This window comes from Brachycentrus maculatus, unplaced genomic scaffold (assembly GCF_059751285.1).
Source record: "Brachycentrus maculatus isolate JH-2025_06_01 unplaced genomic scaffold, ASM5975128v1 h1tg000405l, whole genome shotgun sequence".
NCBI lineage: Eukaryota > Metazoa > Arthropoda > Insecta > Trichoptera > Brachycentridae > Brachycentrus > Brachycentrus maculatus.
In genome coordinates, this window is record NW_028281154.1 from 828,400 (window position 1) to 853,007 (window position 24,608).

Sequence of the window (24,608 nt, forward strand, 5' to 3'; positions counted from 1 at the left end):
TATGACGTTCTTGAAAGGAGTGGGCGATATTGCAAATTACAATTTTATCGCACTATTTATAAATGCATGTATGTATTTCAGTTTTGTCGTATTCACAAACGTACAAAGTTAATAGTTCGAATGAATTTACGATATGTAAGTCTTCTTCTGTGGTCTCAATCTTGTGGAATGGTTTGCAGCAACAAATGATACCTCCTTCGCCATTCTGGTTTATTATGCGACACCCTCTTCAGCTTCTCATACGCTGAACAGCCCATATCCTCGTACAAGGGCGTGCTCTGGCGTTTGTTCTCTCGATCGTACCCTTTATTATCAAGTGCAGGAACCCTCCTTCCGCAACACGTGACTGATCTATTTGGCGCGTCTCTTTGAGATACCACATTTTGAGTGTGTCCAAATACTTGTTCACAAATCTGGATTATCTCCAATTACAGGAGTATTTTTCAAATAATTTTTTGACATCTCATCAAAGATGAAGAAGAACATGGAAGTCTGGGCATTTTTGTGGCTGACGACTGTCATAGGCTGGTTTAAGTGATCACTTTACACACGTGTAACATTCACCAATTCTACCCATTATTGACAACCACACTACTTAAATTCTTGGAAGTTCTATATATACCAACCAATTTCGAAACATTATTCTTGAATCACTAGAACTTCACTAGAGACAATCTATTGGTGAGATGAAAAGAAGCTTTTTATTGAGCAGAGACTCTTTTATTAGTTTGTAAGGTCCGAATTCTGGATTATAATCACACACATGAGAAACGCCAGAAAATATATCTCTTTGAGATAGTCGCGAGTAAGTGCCTTCATTCTTAGGTTATTCCTACGAATAATACCCCGTAGTTCGAGATATGGTGTCTCTAGGGTATCCCTACCATTCTTCTAAAGGTTCACATCTCGAACGCATTCAGCCTCTCCATGTCTCGCAGCCATACAGTAACACACGTAAAGATATAGAAATTTGATATAACGACTCATCATCATATTGCTCAACGTCAAGAGTTATGAATTCCTGGTATGTCAGTCACTTGGTTTATGTTTTCCTTCAATTTCTCTCGATCCTTAGCCAAGTTAAGGGCAATATTTAATGAGGACACGTTTATTCGGCCCATCCTGTGGGAGAGTTTCTTATAGTAATATTCAATGCTTTTGAAAGTGTTGATTTATTTAATATATTGTTATCCACCTAGAAGTCTGTACTTTCTCAGCATTTCTTCTCCATGTTATAATGGATTAATTTAAACGTTGTCTTTCACTCTCGCTGCTCGCTGATAGTGTGTGAAGGAGATGTGTATTTACCAGTACTTACTATTTGTTATTTTATTATTATTGTATGTTTAAGACTTTTTGTTTCTCTATTAGTGTATTCATTAGTGTATTTTTATATTAGATATTGTAAATATGTATTATGTTAAAGGCATTAGCCGTTCAATAAATAAATAAATAAATTAAATATATGCCTATATGAGAAGTACAGATTTATTTTTCTACATCTCGTGGAGTCTGTGTTCACTTATGGTTCCTGTAGGATGCAGAATATTCGTCTCGTAGACTACTGACAGCTACTAATTGATTATTCTTAAATATAGTGCAATAAATTTTGTTTATTGGGTTTTGAATTTTAAGAATAACATTGATAATTCTATATTAACTCTATGTACATTGGCTGGCTTATTGCTAAGAAGCAATTTTCTCCAAACAACCAAAAACAGACTAGTGATATTGGTCAAAATGTTTGATACCTTATATAGCTGTTTGCAATCAGAGAATAGTTAGTGCTTGAACATACAGTATAAATAAGAATGAAAAAAGTCATAAATGTCAATTCACTGCTGTTTTAATGAAGCAACTACTTAAAATAAATATTTATGAAAATTACAAATTGATAAAAATAAGGAAGGCAAAGGAAGCAGGGACTTCTTTAGTGAAGGGAAAGAAAATTTATTTCGACGTATTGAATTTTAACAAATGACGCTTGACGTTTTTTCTTTGATAAGTATGTGCATAAGTAGTTAATAGTACATATTATAAACTAGTGATTTTTAATCACGTAGTATCAGTAATTTTCGGGGGTTTGTCGAAATCAGTTTTTTGGGCGTTTAATCCCGTGACTATGAGAACGATCAAGATTTATCGATAGTGTCGATTAAATTGTTTGTTGGTCGTTTAATTATCTTATCAGTCTTGAATTGTCATATCACCTTCAATCACAATAAACGTATCAATACGTCAAGTATAGAAATATTTATCTACGTAATATTAAGTATTTCTTTGAATGAGATTGTTTGTGTTTGTAATATAATCGTTCTTTGCATCTTTTCTGATAAAGATACATATTTCACAATGCTATGAAATTTCTCAATAAAATGATCGGAAAAAATCTCAATTGACATAGGTGTACCACTCTCCTTATCATTCATCGTACACATTGTGTAATACCACTCAAAATCACTACTTCATGACTATAGGTTTCGGAATAATCATTCTACCATCAGGTCAAATTAATGATGGAATGATTATTCCAAAAACCGGTAGTCATGAAGTAGTGTTTTTAAGTGGTATTACACAAAGTGAACGATGAATGATAAAGAGTGTTATATTACCATACCACAAAGTTAACAATGCTTTTAATATACAAAATATAAACTTAACCAGTTTCGATTTGATCATAAAATACCAAAAATAATTAAACTAAAAAAAAACAATAAACCGCAAAGCCTCTACTTTTTAAAGGCTTGTCTGTAAGTGGTATAGTAAGGATGGGGAAGATAAATGTGAAAAATACTTCACAAGTACCTAGACTAATTGAAAATAAATCCCTCTTGAATTTTATTTGCAATTGGTGGGACTTGAACTTGCGACTCTAGTTCTGCAGTCGAGCGTCTACCCAACTACGCCACGGCGCCTGTCGTGGCATAGTTGATGAAAATAAAGACACTTAAAACTATTTTATTCTGAAAATATTGCATGGTACATTGACGCTTGTGCATATGTCGCTCACTCCGTCATAAATCATAAAACTTGATTTTCAGGAGAACGTTTTTAAAGTTTAAAAATGTAATACAATGTATTAAAAATAAATATCAAGCCACTTATTGAACTTTTTTCCGTGCAACAGATCTTTTTAGGTAAAACTTGAATGTTTTTTCTCCATTTGAAAAATATTTTGTATATTTAAAAATATAATTAAACAATACCTTTTCTTCAAAATGCAAAAACAACACTTTCTGCCCTGTAGCGGGTAAATATTAATTTTAAAATATGCCTCTTTTGCTGGGATATAGTACATTTTCAGGGCATTCCGAAAATATGCACAACTGAAAATTGACGAATTTTAATTTATGACGTTGTTGAAAGGAGTGAGCGATATGTAATATTGTGGTTATTTTTTGTTGTTCCAGATATTCCACAGTTCCTATGCTTCGGTGATGGTAACTGCATAGGGCCACCGAGAGTGCCCGACACCACCCACCACCACCCACCACCACCCCCCACCCCCCACCATGATGTCACCACCCATGAAGAAGGTCGCCCCGGACGGTGGCTGGGCCTGGATGGTCTGTCTTGGGGTTTCTATGGTTAATGTAAGTATTGATGAATAAAAATTTAAACATTAAAAAAATGTCATTAATTGATTCGGCAGTCACTTTGTGGTAAAATCTATCCATTTTCAATTAATGTTTTACTTAGTAAATACCACTATTTCTGAAAATCTACTGTGACACGTGTTCGATACATCCGCATCATTTTCAAACACCGTATTACGGAAAATGAAAAAAAAAGTAAAACATTAATTAAAAAAAAATATGGTTTAAAAATGTGAAAATTATATAATTTATTTTATAACATATTTTTGCTGTCTCAACATAGATAAATAAGAATATGAAATTTTAAGTATTTACAAGGCTTATGGCCTGTCATTGGGTGGTTTAATGATCACTTTACAAACGTGCAACATTCACCATTCTACCCATGATCTACAACCACGCTAATCCATTTTTTGGAATACCTAGATATATGATCAATTTCATGACACGGTACATTCGCTCACTCCTTTCAAGAACGTCATAAATCAAAAAACTTGATTTGTCAGGAGAACATTTTTAAAGTTAAACATATAATACAATGTATTCAAAATAAATATCAAGCCACTTATTGAACTTTTTACTGTGCAAAAGATCTTTTCAAGTAAAACCTGAAGGTTTTTTCTCCATTTGAAAAATACTTAGTTTATTAAAAAAAAAAAAACAATACCTTTTCTTCAAAATGCAAAAACAACACTTTCTGTCTTATAGCGGGTAAATATTAAGCTAAAAATATGCCTCTTTTTCTGGGATATAGTACGTTTTCTGGGTATTCCGAAAACATGCACAACTGAAAATTGACGATTTTTGATTTATGACGTTCTTGAAAGGAGTGAGCGAATATGAGTTCAGCTATCTCTAGGGGTTCCAAAATTTGAGTAGTGTGGTTGTCAACCATGGAGAGAATGGTGAATGTTGCACGTATGTAAAGTGATCACTTAACCAGCGTATGACATGTCATAAGTCCTATAAATATGCAGACTTCAATATTCTTTCTTGTATATGTTGAAATGTCAAAAAAAAGTAAAAATGGCTCCTAAGTGGAGAATACCCTGATTTGTGAACAAGTATTTGGGCACACTCAAAATGCTGTTAATCATTTGTGGTGTTGGAAAAGGGTGTAAATATGAGTTCACTATTTAAATATATTATATATTGTATATATATATATATATATATATATATATATATATATATATATATATATATATATATATATATATATATATATATATATATACAATATTGTCCACCTCCGTAGAGCAGTGGTCAGCGCGTTTGGCTACCGTGCTGGAGGTCCCGGGTTCGATTCCCAGGAGGGTCAAAATAAATATGGCCGATTTTCACTCTCATATTTATTTAATATCACCCTGGACTGGTACAAGAAGCGCAGGGCTGATCACCTTGCCTTCATGCAATTTACGATCAAGATAACACTGCGTCCCTACGATGCAGTGCCCTATGCACCATTGGGTGCGCATAAGGGTTAGGAGGGAGGGGGGAGATTTAAATAAATTAATTCAATTGCTTAACTCATCATGATTTTTTTACTGTTATAATAATGTACCTAACGTCAATTGATGTATTAAGCTATTCAGATAATGGAGTAACCGCATTCAGGATGAATTTTAATTTAGTGATATGACTTTGGCGAATTAATTAACGAGAAGCGCATGACACCCGCAAAAACTATGACAGTTTTTTATTAGCCTATAGTATTTGTGTCTAAAGTGCTAATAAAGTTTATGGAATTTAATTGAACGTGTAGTTTATTAGTTTTAGTATGATAAGAGCGTGTAAAAGCAATATAATAAAATTTTACAAATATGTGTTATTGTGTCATAGAACGTTGTATCCTGGCTTAAGGGGATACAACGCAACACATAATTCATTCACCGGACAATCGCCGTAGAGGTAACACGTCTTTTCACGCCCGATTTTTTTAAGAATGTGTATTGGATATTTTTCTGTTGTTTTTTGAATAAATTTATAAAAAAATACTTATTAAAATAATTAATATAATAGAAAAGATACCGCGCACAATTTTTAACAGCACTGAATATTCGTATGTTATGTTTGAAATTTTCTTGCCGAATGGGACATATATACATACATGTATAAAAAAATAAAAACCTGATATTTTCATTCAGTTATGTAGAATGTGTATAAAGTGATCACTTAAACCAGCCATCGTCTTATCTTAAGCATTGAGATATAAATAAAAAATATAGCATTTTTGGAGAAACTATTTTTCGAAGGACAGAATTCTTTAAATCCATTTATTTAAACGTAGGTACGGTAATACATATAAATAAATATGGTATTAGTTAGATGTATAAATTTTCCGATGAGTAATTTCCATTACTCAAATCGGAACATGAGGTTAACAAGATTTTAAAACAAATAAGAAAATACAGGGAAAATGTAAAATACAAAGCAATAAACGGTAGAGTAAATAGGCATGTAAAAAACATAGGATGAGAAGTTTGTTTATAAGAAGAATGTAATTAAAATGAGAATATATAACTTATCACTAACACAAGCATCTATCCATAAAGTATTTTTTCAGTTTATTCATTTTGTATCATTGACGGGTTCTATTTTATATATCGCTCACTCCTTTCAAGAACGTCATAAATCAAAAATCGTCAATTTTCAGTTGTGCATGTTTTCGGAATGCCCAGAAAATGTACTATATCCCAGCAAAAGAGGCATATTTTTAACTTAATATTTACCCGCTACAGGGCAGAAAATGTATTGCTTAATTATTTTTATAAATAAATTAAATATTTTTCAAATGTAGAAAATACCTTCAGGTTTTACCTAAAAAGATCTGTTGCACAGTAAAAAGTTCAATAAGTGGCTTGATATTTATTTTTAATACATTGTGTTATATTTTTAAACTTTAAAATCGTTCTCCTGAAAAATCAAGTATTTTGATTTATGACGTTCTTGAAAGGAGTGAGCGATATGTCAGGCAGCTGGTTAATTTGGGTATAGGCAATATATTGGAAGGACCTTACACCAAACTTAGTTGTATTTGTCCACATGTATTTTATTATGTTCTCTTGTATTAAAATGATGAATTTCTCTGTTGAAAATCGGTTTAGTGTTGCTGAGAGTCGTTTTAAACATAAGTTTTTGTTTCATATTTAAACAGCATGGTATTTGTAATCTCATATGTTTGGAAAATGTCAAAAGGTAATATGCTACTGCTCAAATAAATGTATTTTTCATAACTGGTGTACGGTAGACGAAATATATTTCTTATAGCTCTATTCTGTAATAAATTTTCATACCGTGGCATGCATGAAACACGTGATCTCCAATTTGAGAAAGGCTATATCTCTAGCCGGATGATTACAATCAATTGAAATGCAAAACGCGTTACATTCTCATATATATTTAGCACTTCAACTGCGGATGAACAGCAGCAGATCGTTTAAAATTTAACCAATTAAATTTTAGCGATGTGAACATTGGGTGACAATACCAATGGACTACGTGTCTAAAAACACAGCGGATCTTATTTCAAGAACGAATATTTTTAGTTTTTAGTTTTGTCTAAGTTTTTGAAGTGAAATTTATCAGGCGGTGATTCAATATCGAGAGTGAAATTTCAAGGACGCTTCACGTTTATTAGGCACATTCCGTTACATGAGAGAGAAAAAAGATATCCATTATAGAGAAGGAGAAAGAGAGCAATATATTCCGAGGCCACGGGAGCGAAGAAAATGACAGCGACGTATACACAACGATACAAAGCGATTGAATTTTTAATATTGTTAATTTTTTTATACAATTTCTATGCATTTCTACTTAATACAATCTTATAATTTTAGTTGCGCTGAGCGTCTCCAAAAAAGAGACTGAGCTCTTGTGCTTGGAAAGGGATTTTTTTTCTTTTTTTGTTAGTTATTTTTATGCGGTGCGAGGGAGTTATTCGTTTATTATTTTTTATTGTTTAGTCACAAGATAGAATAAGATAGTGTCGCGCATGCGCGCTTTGTAGATGTACACATCAGATGCTATATATGAACAGGAGCTGATAAATGAGAACTTTTTTTTGAAATGGAGTCGTTTATTGACAGTCTTATTATCTAATGCATTTTACATACACAAATGAAAAAGTAAAAAAAAGTACGTGAAGGGGAAGGGTGTCAGTTATCAGTTTGATTATTGTACATATTACCAATATTTGTACAAAACTTCTGCCATTATTAGTATTTTTTATTTTAATTTATTTAATATATTTACATTTTTATTTATAACATAATACATTTGAATCATTTATACATATGGAGAACTTTTATATTTCGATTCGCTGTGCCTCTCTATAGAAGAGACTTTGCTCTTATGCTTGGAGAGGAACTTACACTCGTGGTTTAATGTTATATAATAAAAGATAAAATAGTATTTTTTTGTATATTTTTTCAAGATTTAAATGTAATGAGCTTTATTTTTTTTCTTAAGTATTTTTATATCATCTTTTTTTAAAAATTTCTTTAGGGAGTTTATTGAAATGTTTGATTGCCAAATATTTGAAGTTTTGCTGAAATTGCTTGGTGTTGCATTTTGGAGTAGGAAAATCGTTTGAGAATCTCGATGATATATTTTTTTTAAAATTTAAATAATTGTCACCCTTTAGTATTTGAAAAATTGCGTTTTTTTTATAAATGGTTTCTATATTTGGGACTTGAAATTTTTTAAATAATAATTTTATTTGATATATGTTTTTTTTTTCAAAATAACTTTAATTATGGTTTTCTGTACTATCTGTTATTCTGTATTACAATCATTAAAAAAAGGTGAATTATTAAGCTATAAATATGTACATACTTAAGTATATCAGTGCCATTTCTTGAGCCTGAGATTATTACGGAACGTTAGTCAAAACACAGTTGATAGCAACTGTCAATAATTGGTCGTGTCACTCTATAATCACGTGAGATGACGTCACAGTTGAGCTTTTTGAACACGTGATGTGTTGAACCCTGATTTTGCAGCTATATTAGCATAGGCAAACTTAAATCAGCGATGAAATCTGATATTTCCACGAATACAATTTATTTTAATCATTGATTTATTTTTTTAAGTATAAATCATCACCGGAGAAAGTAAAAAAGATCACGTCACATTTCTTTCAAATTTTTGCGCGTAGTATTAAACATATAATATTAATCGATACTTTTCTGTGTAATATGATAAAATGTTTTTTTAAGAACATAATACATAGTGTGTGCAAGGAAAGTGATTTATTGATGAATGTTAGCAAATCCAAGATTATGGTTTTTGAAATAGAAGAATGCAGATCTGAATGTGAAATATTGGTAAACGGAGAGATTTTGGAACAGGTAGATAATTTCGTGTATTTGGGTAGTATGTTTTCTAGGGATGGAAAGATTGATAAAGACATAGAAAGGAGAGTGAATGCTGGGAACAAAGTGAATGGTGCACTGAAATCAGTTATAGCAAATAAAAACCTATCAGCGGAAGCTAAACTGGCAGTGCACAACGGAGTCCTGGTTCCAACTCTAATGTATGGAAGTGAAACATGGAGTTGGCAAAAGAAAGATGAAAGTAGACTGAATGCAGTCGTAATGCGATCTCTCAGAAGAATGTGCGACAAAACGATGTATGAATCATACATACAGTACGATAGATGTGCGAATAGTGAAATAAGGAAGAAATGCAAAGCTGAGATAAGCATTATCGATAAAATTAAGAAAGGCGTGTTGAGATGGTTTGGACATGTAGAACGAATGAGTGAGGAAAGAACGGTAAAACAAGTTTATGAGGCGAATGTTAGTGGGAAAAGAAGCAGAGGAAGACCGAGAAAAACATGGCACGATCAGGTATGCTAAATACTTGAAAGTGGTCAGGTTAGGAGTCGTAACAATCGGCGGGTATGTATGAGGAGATGCATGAACGTGGAAGAGGTGAAGAATGTTTGCAAGGACAGAGTGGTGTGGCGCTCTATTCTCTCTGCCTACCCCTGCGGAGAAGCGGCGTGATGGTTAGTTAGTTAGTTTTTAATACATAGTGTCTGGTTGTGGTCCCGTGGTTAGTGTCGCGTACTCTTGAGTCTCGGTTCGAACCGACTACTACAATTTGATTACTGAGTAATAATGAGTCGCTTAGGCTCACAGAAATAGTATGAGATTGAAGTTTTTTTGTAAATAATAAAAACACAAATATCTCACATTTTATTTCTAATAAAAATATAATTTGTATAGGCATCGGTAATAAGTTTTTGATTTCGTTTGCTTAATGGAAAAATATGGTGCCATCTTAATAAAACTATTTTGAAATTAAAATATGAGTATAAAATAAATGCGAACTTAGTAGATATAAAAAAAACACTTGTTCAAGCATCCAAATGCATATCACGTAATTCCGCGGTGTCTCTTGCATAAATGAGTTTTTTTGGAGATACAAGCATACGAGGAATGACTATACTGAAGTATCATCATTTCATCAAAACTTATCTTTTAAATATTACGCATCTAAGTACGTCCGCCTCCGTAGTGTAATGGTCAGCATGCTCGGCTACCGTTCTGGAGGTCCCGGGTTCGATTCCCAAGGGGGGTAAAATAAATATTAGTGATTTTTTCACTGTCATATTTATTCAATATTACCCTTGACTGGTACCTGAAGCGGAGGGCTGATCACCTTTCCTTCATGTGTAAACGATCAAGATAACACTGCGTTTATATGACGCAGTGCCCTATGCACCATTGAGGTGCGGATAAGGGTTTTATTATATTTTATTATTTATTAAGTACTATATAATATGTTTTTGTGAGTGTTCCTGAAATATTGCCAATTGACAATGATAATTACCAATACAAAACAGGTTTCTGAAAAATACCAAGTTACCGGGCGTGCAAAATGGTTATACCAGTAAATCGGTAAAAATATGAAGTTAGTACCGGTTTACTGGTAATTCTGAAGGTGTTGCAAAGCGATTATTAGGGCATTTATTTCATCCAAATCTTGGGTTGGATTGTGCAGACCTTAGTTTTAAAAAAATTAAGTTTTACTTGGTAAATACCACTAATTACCGGTATCCATGCTCTAATACTTTCTTAACACAATCGATATGGAATTTTTTCTATACCGCTTAGTTTGACTCGAGTGCGTAAATTCTTGTAGAACTGATAACGAAAGATTATCGCTGAACCAGCAGATTGTGGTTTAGTGTTTAGAATTAATCTAAGTGGTTTAAACAATGTTTTTAAATTGATTTATTAAAGCACTTGAAGTTTTTTGTATGGATTCCTCATATCAAATCTTTTATAGATCATTTTTACCTTATAATTAGGATTGCCAACTTTTTAAGGGAATTATTAGGGTTTTACTTGGAAAATAGCACTATTTATTAAAATCTTATGTGACACGTGTTTCGATGCATTCCGCATCATTTTCAAATGCCGTATAAATGCATCGAAACACGTGCCACATTAGATTTTAAGAAATAGTTGTATTTACCAAGTAAAACTTAAATAAACATGGATAGACATTAGGTATCACAATGTGACTGCCGAATCAATTAAAAGAATTATTTCGATTTGAGATTTCAATTAATTTCAAATATCAGAATATAATAATAATAAAACCCTTATCCGCACCCCAATGGTGCATAGGGCACTGCGTCATATAAACGCAGTGTTATCTTGATCGTTTACACATGAAGGAAAGGTGATCAGCCCTCCGCTTCAGGTACCAGTCCAGGGTAATATTGAATAAATATACAGTGAAAAAATCACTCATATTTATTTTACCCCCCCTGGGAATCGAACCCGGATCCTCCAGAACGGTAGCCGAGCGTGCTGACCATTACACTACGGAGGCGGACAAAGAATATCATAAATATCAGAAACAAGAGGTATTTTGTAGCTTTCGATTTTCAAAGTGCATTTTATGATTCTGTATAAAAATGCATGCGATTGAAACTATGTTTTTATAGAAATAGATAAACTTACTAGCGAAGTCGATACTTCTACTATATTTCATGCATTATATGTTATGAGAACGTTAATATATATTTCTTTGACAATTTATTAACAATTTTTACTCATTATATATTATATACCAGGTCCGGTAAAAATGAAACATTGTAGCTAATGATTTTCCCCAATAAGAGTCATTAACCTTCAAATTTTAGTAATGCAATTAAGTATTTGCCTTTCTGTTATTTTTTACCGTCTAATGGCAATACTGTACATTTAAAAACAGTTTCAACTAAACTCATATTATAGTTTTCTGTTTACATAAGTGTTCCGTTTTAAAAATAATGTTTTATAATGTTAAATATTTCGCGGAATAAAAAGGCAATTAACGATCATTAAAAAATAATAAAGCTTAATTTTTTATCTTATTAGTGACTATAAAGTTATTGATACGTCAGGTACTTACTTAACGAAGTAATTTATTGTTTTTAATATACAGGGTGTGTCTCGCGTAAATCGTTGGATTATGATTATTATTATGATTGCTAGATAAACTGTTCTAAAATTATATTATTTCAATGTAACTTTGTTTTTATATTAATTATAAAATGGAAAATCACAAAGTTAGTGCTTCAAATATAAATTATATAATGTTCTAAAATTGTAGTTTTCAATGAAAAAATAACAACGTAATGCAAAAACGATTGAATTTACTACGTTTATTTTGTTTTTTGTTTACGTCATACAAATATGTATTTTTTCAAAAAGTTTTCTACGGTATTTCAATCTTTAAAAAAGTGCGTTGCTATCACATTGAATTCAAGATTGAAAAAAATTAATGGTATCAGTTAGATATTCAATTGTCTACTCAATTAAGCTTCGGCGAAAAAAAATGATAGGCGTCATTGATAGAGAAATGTGTTTATAAAGTTTTTCCCATCGACTGTTTTTTTTTCTGTGGCTTTACAAATTGGGATTTAATAATATGTAAATAACGAAATAATTAATATTTTAAACACATAATTATTTAGAATTTCAAATTTACATTAATAAGTGTGTACTCACTGGGTTTTCCTGTGTTAAGGGTACATTTTAATTTTTTTTTGTTATTTGATTAATCATTTGTCTGTTATGAGTCATGAAATCGTTGAGGATATGGCCGAATTATACAATTTATTTCAAATCTATCCACACGCATTATTTAATTATTAATTAACAAAGTGTTGTTATTTAATGACTTTATGGATAGTGGAAGCAGGTTATACAGCTTTGTTGCGTATTTTTCATAGTTCTTTTGACCTAACTTTACGTTTGATGTGTTTCTGTGTTTTTGATCTTGTGGTTCTATTATTATGTGTACTACCGATGTAATTATATGTACAGCATTTTGAGAGTGTTCAAATACTTGTCCGCAAATTCGGACACACTCAAAATGTTGTGAATCAATTAACCGGTCAAATTATAAGCCTAAATAAATATTGAAAATTATGTTTTCTTGCGTTTCTCTATATGTGATAAGTATGTGAATATAATCCAGGATTCGGACCTCACATACAAATGAAAGAGTTTCAGATTAATAAAAGCTTTCCTTATCCCACCATAGATGTCACTAGGGACTCACGTGCTCTGTGTTTCGATTTTGATCAATGTATCTGGAAATTTTAAGAATTTGAGTAGTGTGGTTGTCAATCATGGGTAGAATTAATAAATGTTACAGTATGTAAAGTGATCAATTAAACCAGCCTATGACGGTCGTAAGCCCTGTAACAGACTTCCCAGACTTCCATATTCTTCTTGATCCATGTTGAGATGTCAAAATTAATGTAATTAAGTATATGTACTTTTAAATATATGTATAATTAATATAAGACATTTCCCCCAGTTTACACCCTGTATAATTTTACGATACGTCATATTGGTTGTAATCTGAATCCTATCACTTATAAGGTGTACTAAAAGACGCTCGTAGAGTAACCATTTTGATGGATGTTTTTATATTTCATGATAACGTCATCACTCTAAACCACAAACCTACTAGCCACGGTGTGTTATTCGTTAGATACTTATAAGTCAACACTTATAGTTATGTAAGGTAATTAATTTTGCTTAGTGCGATAAAGGTATTATCAAGCTTTTTACAGAAAATTAATTAAAAGCAACTCTTTCGTAATTAATAATTTTTTGGTTAAAAAATAATATTGATACATTTACATAAATACGCATTGAAAAATATATAAATATATAAAAATATTCTATATAAGTATGTAAATAAAAATGTATATGTTAATTTTATTCAAAATCTTAAATACCCTTGAGTTATTCCCCGATTGCTTTGAGCTTTTATCACAACCTTGCATTCGAATACGTGCGTTTGTATGTATTTATATATCTATACACATACAAGTAAAATGGGACAGGTTTAATAGATTTTTTTTCATTATGGCGTACAAATCATAAGAATTTGAGAATTTTACTCTTTTAGGAATCAATAAACAATCTGCGATTTTTATCTTTCGGTATCAGTTCATTAATAACATGATTTTAGTATTGAAGAAATAAATAATGAAATACTTGTGTTGTTATTTGATTGCTTTGTTTTTAAAGATAAACGTTATAAATGGATACAAAATTGTTTATTGTTTTCGAAAAGTGGCTTTATCTCCGCCATGTTTGTTTTGCATCAACATCATTCAATTTCATCTGTAGACCCAAATGTGTCAGTACCTTTGAGCATAAAATATGTATATTAAACAAAACTAATGCTTATTTTTACATATTATATATTATAAAATATAAAATGCACTTTAAAAAAGTGTCAGACTGGGTTTACAATATTTTCCTGAGATTTCGTTGGGACATTTTGACATTGATTGCCAACAACAACAAAAAAACAGTTTTTTAGAACATTTTTAGACTCTTGATAAGGTCTATTTTTCATGACCAGAATTCACCGTATTTCGACTAATTATCGACGTCGGGACATCACTATTAATAACAATAATATATCCGAACATATTGGTACGAGATGAAATCTTATATTAGATGCAAAATTAAGCCTTCTGAATACTTTTATTAATTGTCAATTTAATTATTTTTTTCATTTAAAAACTAAGTAAGCATCTTCTCATACATACCCCCCCGATTATTTCGACTCCTGACCGTACTGAATGATTTTTTTGGGTAATATATAGATCGTTATTCTATGTAGTATTCAAAATAATGTTCTGTTTTATGTCTAGCTTCATTTATAGCTTTCTTTTAGTGATTTAACACTCTTGTCAAACTATTACAACACCTGACTTAAACGCTCTTTTTTCTTTATTGACTTGGCGTTTAATTTGTAGAACTCCATTTTAATTTATGTATTAATTTTAAATCAAACACAGATTTTTTGAGTCTACTAAGTTGTATTTTATTAACAAAAACACATAAAAAATTATATTGTGACAATTGTTTCGCCTTGTTAGGGCATTATCAAACGAATGTGAAGATCAAATGGACTACGGTCCTTATGTAGCTATACAATTCTAAGTGACAGTTTTAACATGTGCAGCAATAATTTATGGGAGACAACAGTAGCTAATAGGGGATTTCTTGTCAAACTATTACAACACCTGACATAAAAGCTCTTTTTTCTTGTCAAACTATTACAACACCTGACTTAAACGCTCTTTTTCTTGTCGAACTATTACAACACCTGACTTAAACGCTCTTTTTTCTTGTCAAACTATTACAACACCAGACTTAAACGCTTTTTTTTCCTGTCAAACTATTAATTTGTAAAATTGAATGTCTTACATTTCCTGTTCTAAATACTGTAATATAACACAGAACTTTTACAAATGTGTTTATTGATTTTAAAAAAATATTTATTGAATTTATTACTGTCAGTATAAATCAAACCCAGATTTATGATTCTACTGAATTTATTATTTTTTGTGACACTTGTTTCGTCTTGCAAGTAAATGATTTAACTATATCGAAAAAATCAATTAGACGTATTGAAGTAGATATGTACACAATTTGTTTTAGGTGGGCTGTAAAATGATCTAACATTAATTAAACACATTTTATTGTTAAATACAAATATTTTTTTTCTTGACAATTTGATAATTCTTATTTTTTTCCCAAATGCTAAACTTTAACATACTGATAGCTAAACTTATCACATGACGCACGGATCCCTGGTGTGTTTTCGTCACTTATAATTATGAATAATTAAAACCTTTTCCAAGTTTATTTTAAAATAGGCCATTTAACACATTATGTCCAATATCAGGGATGTTTACCTTCGCTTTTATTTTTTTCTGTAGGAACCTGCCAAATATTAAAACAGAAACGTTCACTGGTTAGCTTTACTTATTTACAAAAAAAATCAATATATCTTCTGTTTGGAGCTGGATGTAACCTAGTGACGCTGAAATACTTGAAGGGACAACACTAAACCTGATTGTAGGTGTTGATAAGAATAAACGTATCTGCTTACTTTTTAATCATACATTTAAGGCCTTACTCGCAATGGTAGAATTCAGTAAGCGTCCGGCTGCCCTGAGAGACGTATTTTAATTTAAATAAAGATAAATATTTGTGTTATTATTATTTACACAAATATTTCAATTTCATACTATTTCTGTAAGCCAAAATTGTGGTAGAGTGGGTTCGAAGTGAGAAACTCTGACATGCGCCTCATAAATTTGTTTTACCGTTCTTAAATATTAAAATATATGAAGGATATTTAAATTATTATTATAAAATTATTTATCTTAAGTGGCATACTAGATCGATATTAAATTAATATTACTGTGAAAAATTACTGTTTTTTTATCCCCTTGGATAAAGATCCTGCGACCTTCGACACGGTATTCAAACGCTCTTACCATTACTCTACGAAGGCGGGCTTTGGACGAGAACAGGAGTATATAATTTGCTTATCTTTATTTACCCAGTAGGATTATTGTGTGGGAAAATCAAAAGGTGGGTACGTTAGAGATATAAGGTACTCAAATGACGTAGTAAATGTACGTAACACGTAGTATATTTACGTACATTCCCATTAATTACAAAAAACTTACGCGCTTCCACTGGCTTCTATTTCCTACTCCTACAGGAAAGTGGCGCGATGGTTAGTTAGTTAGTTACTTAGAAGAAACAAATGAAAATTGGCTCTGAGGCCCTTATAATAAAATAAGGATATTGTAGGCATTAACTAGTTGAAATTTGGTCATCACCGAGTACAAATTCGATCTCCAGAGAGCCTTCATACTATTGAATGAGGTGTTCGCAAAGCCTAAACGCACTACCAGTTCTTTTTGGCTGGGATTTTCTGTAATGATCATTCTAAATACTTGAAACTTTCAACGCTTTCGATCAGATTTTTCAACTCCAAGGGTTGTTGGACATCTAGGCACGAGTTGTTATACAACACTTGAGTTATAAAAAACTTTTCTTTGAGCCACATGTGGCTGGGGTGAGGTCAATTATGGTACCCTATGCGCCATGGGATCGGGATAGGGGTTGAAAAAGGTGCTCTGTAAAAGATAATGAATGTTAAACACCCTGTGTAATGAATTATAATTTTCTTTTACATGATTTAGACTAAAAATTTAAGAGGAAAGTAATATTTTATATTCGCTGTATTGCGGTTAAATTGACTAATATTATGAACACCGCATTGTTTGCATAGTTAGAGGCTTCAGTACACAAACGATGTTTCTTTTTATTGTTATGCTCTTAAAATTATCTCAGCCTAAAAAGATTATACTGACTAATATGGCGTTTGGTAAATAGTGATTAAAAGTCTATTGTGACTAACAAAATTACGCAAGGATGAAGTGATGTAGCATCATTTTTCTGTATTGCTTAAAACTTAAATTTAAAGATTAGAATTAAAGAACATCGTAGCGGTCTTGATAGTAATTATTTTTCGGAATTTGCAAATCACATAATAGCTACAAATCACTCATTCCACTCTCATAAATTAAAATTATTACACCTTGTTCCACATAAAGGCCAAATTATGAATTATTTAGAAAATTTAGCAATCCAAAAATACCTAAATTCTAATAATAATTTATCAAATAATATATTGTTTCAAAATTCTTCACCTTTGCTTTCCATTTTTCCTTTGTTTTCAAATTCCGCCCGTTTACTAACCCCCTCCCCCTAACTTTCCCCTCTCCTTATTTATATAACAATTATTTATTTTATATTTTAGTTAATATTCAGTCCTGACGATGGGAAGCTTCCGAAACTAGTAGTCTTTAATAAAACTCAAGTACATGACAAATAAGGCAATCATGTTACCGTTATGGTGCGCCGTAACACAACTAATAAGGCAATTATATTACCGTAACCTGCGATGCTACTATTAACATAGTAACATCGCAGGTTTTTAAAGTAAACTGACATTATGCGCAATGCGATCCCTCCGACGAATGTACGGCAAAACAATGAATGATAGATGTTCGATTGGTAAAATAAGGAAAGAATGCAAGACTGTGATAAGATGTGCAAGACTGTGATAAGATGTGTAATGATGTGAACTATCAATAAAATTTATAAAAAAGGTGGGTTGAGATGGTTTGGACATGTGGAACGAAAGAGTGATGAAAGAACATTTAAACAAATTTATGAGATTAAGAAATGCTGAAATGAAAAAAAATTAAAATAGCGTCAGCACCTAAATTCTTACCAGAAGAAATTCCCGATTATATTATTTTAATTTTAAAATTTAATCATCACAAATCTTATCATTATTGATCGTGGATAACAGTATTGTATAAAGACGAAATTGTTTTTAAAAAGATGCTTGAAAAGGTGACCTACATTTGTTTGAAATCACTGGCGATCTAACCTCGTACACTCCCAACCTAACCTATTTCCTAACCATTTTCGGCAATTTACTTTTAAATTCAATTTCGCTTCATTCATTATCGGGAAAATTCCCCATCGCTTTATATTCCAATTTAGACCCGTATCTACTAATCTCGTTATGGGGCGTTCAGCAGATAGAAGACCGCACATCTGCGTTATTTAACGAATCGATTTTCATGTCTTGATTTTTTTAACTGGTAGAAATATAAAAAAAGCCATCACCACGGTACACCAGTGTGCCGCGGCACACACTTTGCGGAACAACGGTTTAGTTGGTTAGGTACCTACAATGTTAAGGAATCTTTTTTCGTGCATATATTTTTTCCTTCATTTGAAAAAAAGTTATGTAGATAATACGTACCTTTACATCGAGTAAATTCTAAATTCTGTTGCGTATTTTTATACTGTTGCAACTTTAGACATTGACCGATGATGATATTTATCATTTAATTAATATGCACATAGTAGTATCGCCTTGCAAATTTTTGGGTCAGTGCTTGGCCATGAGTGCAGTAATTTATCTTTTAAAAAAAAGTTTTTTGCTTAAATTTTTTGATTAAAATATAAATTATTTAGAAAATTTAACTTATCGGTTTGATCGGCAATCGTGCATAGTAAAATAATTGAAGGCCTGCATATATGTAGTAAGCACACGAATTGGACCTGAAAATATGGTTTCAATTAGAGATGTGACTGATGGATCGCTGTTACTTTTTTGGTTACCCGATTGGGATAGTATTTTTTATTTTTCTCAATTGATATTTCCTCCACATTTATACTTCTATAGTATTTAGTTTAATAATGTTAGTGTAAGATAATATGAATAAAAATACATTTTTTTTATTTCAGTTCTCCACTCGATCCCTGGAGCCTTCATTTGGTCTTTTATTTGGCGACCTGCTGAAAGATCTAGGGGTCGCAACTACAGGAGCTTCCGTGATAATGAGTACTTTGGACTGTATGGTCAACTTCTCCGGTTTCTTCGTGGGTCCCATGATCAAAATGTTCTCCTTCAGAAAGGTCTGCATCTTTGGTTCCTTCATCTCTGCAACAGCTCTCCTCTGCACCGCCCCTGCTGCGAGCATGGCGCACATACTAGCGACATACAGCATCATGGGAGGTTAGTAGTACTTTGCATTATATGTAATTTTGTAAGTAAGGCGAGGACACGTGTATATTGGCTGCATGTCCTAATGAAACCTATAAAAACCCTCAATTTTAAGACCCAGAATCGCAACTTAATTATCTCTAAACCCAGGTAACATTTGACGTTATTGTTTTTTTTTAACACGATTTTTGTATTGAAAAAAAAATATTCTCAATATTATTTATACAGTATTTAAATTTACTTTGTGGTTAGTCATTTTTATGTCTACCGGTTTCGAGACGTACCCGTCTCTTCGTCAGGACAATCACTACCACCCTTCACCACCATGTAATTTTAAGTGTGTAAATGGTGCTATGATATATATATATATATATATATATATATATATATATATATATATATATATATATATATATATATATATATATATATATATATATATATATATATATATATATATATATATATATATATATGTGTGTGTGTGTGTGTGTGTGTGTGTGTGATTGTCCTGACGAAAAGACGGGTACGTCTCGTAACCGGTAGACATAAAAATCTCGGTGAGTGTTTATATACTAATATTATTAACATTTTTGTAAAAAAAATAATTAAGAAAAAAATTAGTTTTTCTTCGAAATAAATATATGGTTTTGAAAAGAAAAGAGTTATTGAAAGGTAGGGAGTTATTGGTGAGAAGAGGAAATATAAAAATATTTTTTCAAAAAATATTCTAAAAAAAAATCCAATATACCTTCTAAAAAAGTTGCGCGTGAACACACGTCCAGCTCTGAGCGTGGCTGAGTGCATTCTGATTTGAACGCTTGAGATCTAGGTCTTGAGCGGAGACAGCCCATCAATCCATTCTTCAAAATAATGCAGGGTAAACATTGTCCTTAAAACCAAACAAATGGTTATGAAACAAAGAGAGAAAACTTACTCAAACAATATGAAATTATTATATCACAAACTGAATAATAAAGTTTAGCATTATAATCATCACATTTTTCTCATCTGATTTTGTAAAATTAATATTTACTGTGATGTTACAAGAATCAATCGTAAAAATATGGAACACGTCTTGTGCCGCCATTTACGGTCGATAAATGAAGGCTTTCCTCTTCATTCTAGCTTTTAAAACAAACAAAAGATGGTTGGTTTCCATTGTTGACAGTAGGGGTTTAAAAAATCCATTCTATAATTATTTTTTTTCAAACCCTTATCTACACCCAATAGTGGCCCAATAGAGGGCTGATCACCCTTCCTTCATGTGTTAATGATCAAGATAACGCTGCGCTATGCACCATTGGGGTGCGGATAAGGGTTTGAAGAAGTTGATGCATATTAAATAAAAATAAAAATATATATAAATATATTTTTTGTATACATTTATTTAAATCACAATTTATACATTTTTGTAACTTTTTTTTTTGCAGAGACCCACCAAGTCACCTTATGTCTTGTCGGTGGAGTTCTTTTTTAATACATTTTTATTGTTTTTAACGATTTTAACCTAATATAGACACAAAAAAGAGAAAAAAATTAATAAAATAAACATTTTACAATTTTCATAAAATCAACTCTTGATCATTTACCCATTCCTTTATTTTGCCTTTGTTCCATATTTTATTTTGACCTCTAACATCCGTCGGCAACAAATTAAAAATGTTCAGAACGATATACTGCAGTGTTCGACTCCCATATTTATTGTTAATTCTTGGGACTATCAAACCTTCGTTGTGTGTAAATCGTGTATCATGGTTGTGTACTAAAAATTATAAACTAAAATGTTTATAATTTTCCAGGGTTTGGAGTAGGGTTCGCTTCAGCCTCATCCTTTGTTTCCCTGAACCACTATTTCACCAAACGTCGCGGTCAAGCTGTGGGTCTCTCCATGGCAGGAACAGGACTCGGGCTGATGGTGATGCCCCAACTGGTCAGGCTGCTTCTCGACGCCTATGGCTTCAAGGGCAGCGTGCTGGTCCTCGGGGCTCTGGCCTTCCACTCTGTTCTGGGGTCTTGTCTGCTGCAGCCTGTGAAGTGGCATCTCAAGGAGGTGCCTGATGATGAAGAGGGTCACTTCATGCAGGTATTTTTTTTAAATCAAGCTATTTTGTAACTGTCATTGGATTGTGACTTCCATCTCGATGTTCTGTCGCGTAAGGTCTAGGCGCTGCTCACTGCCTGTGCATTTCTATAAGATAAAATGCGTTACATCACCATATTACCATTATTAATAAAATTAAGAATGGTGTGTTAAGATGGTTTGGACATGCGGAACAAACAAGTGAGGAAAGAACGGTAAAACAAATCAATGAGGCGAATGTAGTTGGAAAAAGGAGCAGAGAACGACCGAGAAAATCTTGGCACGATCAGGTATGTCAAACACTTGAAAGTGATTAGGTTAGGAGTTCAAATAATCGGCGGATATGTGTGAGGAGATGCATGAAATTGGAAGAGGTGAAGAATGTTTGCAAAGACAGAGTGGTGTGGCATTCTATTCTCTCTGCCTACCCCTGCGGTGAAGCGGCGTAATGGTTAGTTAGGTGGTTAATTAGTTGGTATTGTTTACAAAACGCCCCATTTAATTTAATTTTACTTTATTATATTAACAGACTTCCACATGCTATTCTGTTGATTTGAACACTCACTTTTAGAAGCATTCATTCGTTTTTTTTCTTCAACATTTAAGTATTTAAAACAAAATAAGTATGTAGTATTTCATGTCATAAAAAAATATGATCATTTTATTCCTATCAGTCATCTGAGAAAAACAACTTTTTATCACCAGCTTTGCAAATTATTGACCACTTAAATACATATCAATAAAATTCCAGTCACCAGGTGTTGGAATTTGGTATTTTAAGAATTTATTCTGCATATGTTAAAATTGTCTGTTCTTGCAAAATTACGTAGTTAATATTGAGTACACATCTTTCTCAATGTCATTTATGAATCATAATTGTCAATTAAATAATATGAATTATGAATGTCACCTTATAAATCACCTAATAAACTAAAATAAATTAATGAATATTTAATTAGAAAATATTATATATTCTTATATATTCTTCTCAGAAGAATGTGCGACAAACGATGTATGATAGATGTGCGAATAGTAAAAAAAGGAAGGAATGCAAAACTGAGATAAGCATTATCGATAAAATTAAGAAAGATGTGTTGAGATGGTTTGGACATGTGAAACGAATGAGTGAGGAAAGAACGGTAAAACGGATTTATGGTGCGAATGTTAGTAGGAAAAGAAGCAGAGGAAGACCGAGAAAAACATAGCACGATCAGGTATGCCAAATACTTGAAAATGGTCAGGTTAGGAGTCGTAACAGTCGGCGGGTATGTATGAGGAGATGCATGAACGTGGAAGAGGCAAAGAATGTTTGCAAGGACAGAGTGGTGTGGCGCTCTATTCTCTCTGCCTACCCCTGCGGGGAAGCAGCGTGATGGTTAGTTAGTGAGTTTAGTTAGTTAATTCGAAAATACTTTTAGTCAAAAAAATTCAGTATTATCAAAAGTAATATTTGTCATATCATCTCCAATACCAAATCATGTTTGGGAAGTTTATCTTATAAAATGTATTTATTATTTTTATATTTTATAACTTGAATAATTTGATTAGACTTGGTTCTTACAAATCTCCTTACAGTACAAAAATATTTACTCAAAAACTAAGTATATGTGCACATATTAATTTATTTTAGAATGCTGTGAAACAAAATAAATAATATCATATGATATATCGTGAGTGTACTGGCAAAAAACGTTAACTCGAGAATATGAAATTTTGACTTCAAAACGCGTATTATAATGTTTTCAACATGCTAAAAAGTGGCAAAATACACTTACTAGTTTAAAATGTCATATAAATGTGGTTTTAAAAGTAAATTCAACTTTGAGTTTCATAGCGGCTATTTTATTCAAGTTAAAAGCTTTAATTAACAGGTATTATTAAAACAGGAATTTTAAAGTTAATGTTTTTTGCCAGTATACCAATGATATAATATATGAAATAAAGGGAACTATGTATCGAATGTAAACTCTATCTCCATACGGAATAGTATTATTTTTTTGAGTTTCGCTAAATTAATATGTAAATTTAATAGACAAAGACGAAAAGGTATTTCTATCCGTTCGGTCGAGAGTATTTATGTAATATCTAGGTGCATCTGGACAAAGATTCATTAGTAAGTCTGTAATTGCTGCGTTATTATGATGAAGGATTTATTCAAGTTTATAGATTTGTCAAATGTCAGATTATGGAGCCAGTATTCCCCGTTTATTTGTCATTGGAATGTTCCCAGGAGATGGACAGAATTGACGAGACGGAAGAGGAGGCCGAGGACCGCTTCGAGGCCGATGCCCTCATGAATGCGGTCAAGGCACCCCAGCGCCCCCAGATGCCCCGCGCGGCGACCTGCGAGAGCAAGACCCTGCGGGACATGGAGCGAACCGCCATCGGCGCGGGGGGCCTGGGCAGGCTGCCCAAGCGGCCCACCATGCCCACCATGCCCAGGATCATGTCCTCCGTCAGCGTGACGCATTCCAACTCCATGCGGAGAAGGAGGGAGTCGCTCATTTCCAACATGTCCAACATGGACTTCACCGGCAGCAATATGTACATTTATTTAGATGTGAGTTTATTATTATTTATTTGTTTAAGACCCATTATTCGATAAGTTGCAACTGAATTTTCTCTAAATTCAGGTAAAATTTTACATAATGTACGTACATCTATGTTAAGATTTGATTTGGCGTTTAATTTGTAGAACTCCATTATAATTTAAATATTAAATGTTAATGTCAAACACTGATTTTTTGAGCCTACTAAACTGTATTTTATTGTAAAAAAACACAAAAATAAATTTAAATGAAAACATTAGTATAATTACAATGTAACTTTGTTTTAAAATCACTATAAATATTTTATTATAACTTAATTATAATGTCTACCGGTTTCGAAGCTAATCGCTTCTTTTTCAAGACTGATTAATACTAAAACTCTATCTACTAAACAACATTCAACATATTTGACGGTTAGGGAAAGAAGCTTAGGTAGATCTCAAGTGGCTT

General features: G+C 32.1%; 1 protein-coding gene across 3 annotated transcripts in view; it reads left to right on the forward strand.

Moving 5' to 3' along the window:
• LOC148302856 (uncharacterized) overlaps window positions 1–24,608 on the forward strand; it is a 64,154-nt gene that overhangs the window by 34,352 nt on the left and 5,194 nt on the right. For all 3 annotated transcript variants that reach the window (XR_015838580.1, XR_015838581.1, XM_088270983.1), the window contains exons 3-6: window positions 3,411–3,593; window positions 19,268–19,538; window positions 21,329–21,612; window positions 23,840–24,169. Coding sequence is in view for 1 of the 3 variants with exons in the window: in XM_088270983.1 (XP_088127109.1) it covers window positions 3,513–3,593; window positions 19,268–19,538; window positions 21,329–21,612; window positions 23,840–24,169 (966 nt within the window). In the remaining 2 variants the exon portion in view is untranslated. The remainder of the gene's footprint in view (window positions 1–3,410; window positions 3,594–19,267; window positions 19,539–21,328; window positions 21,613–23,839; window positions 24,170–24,608) is intronic.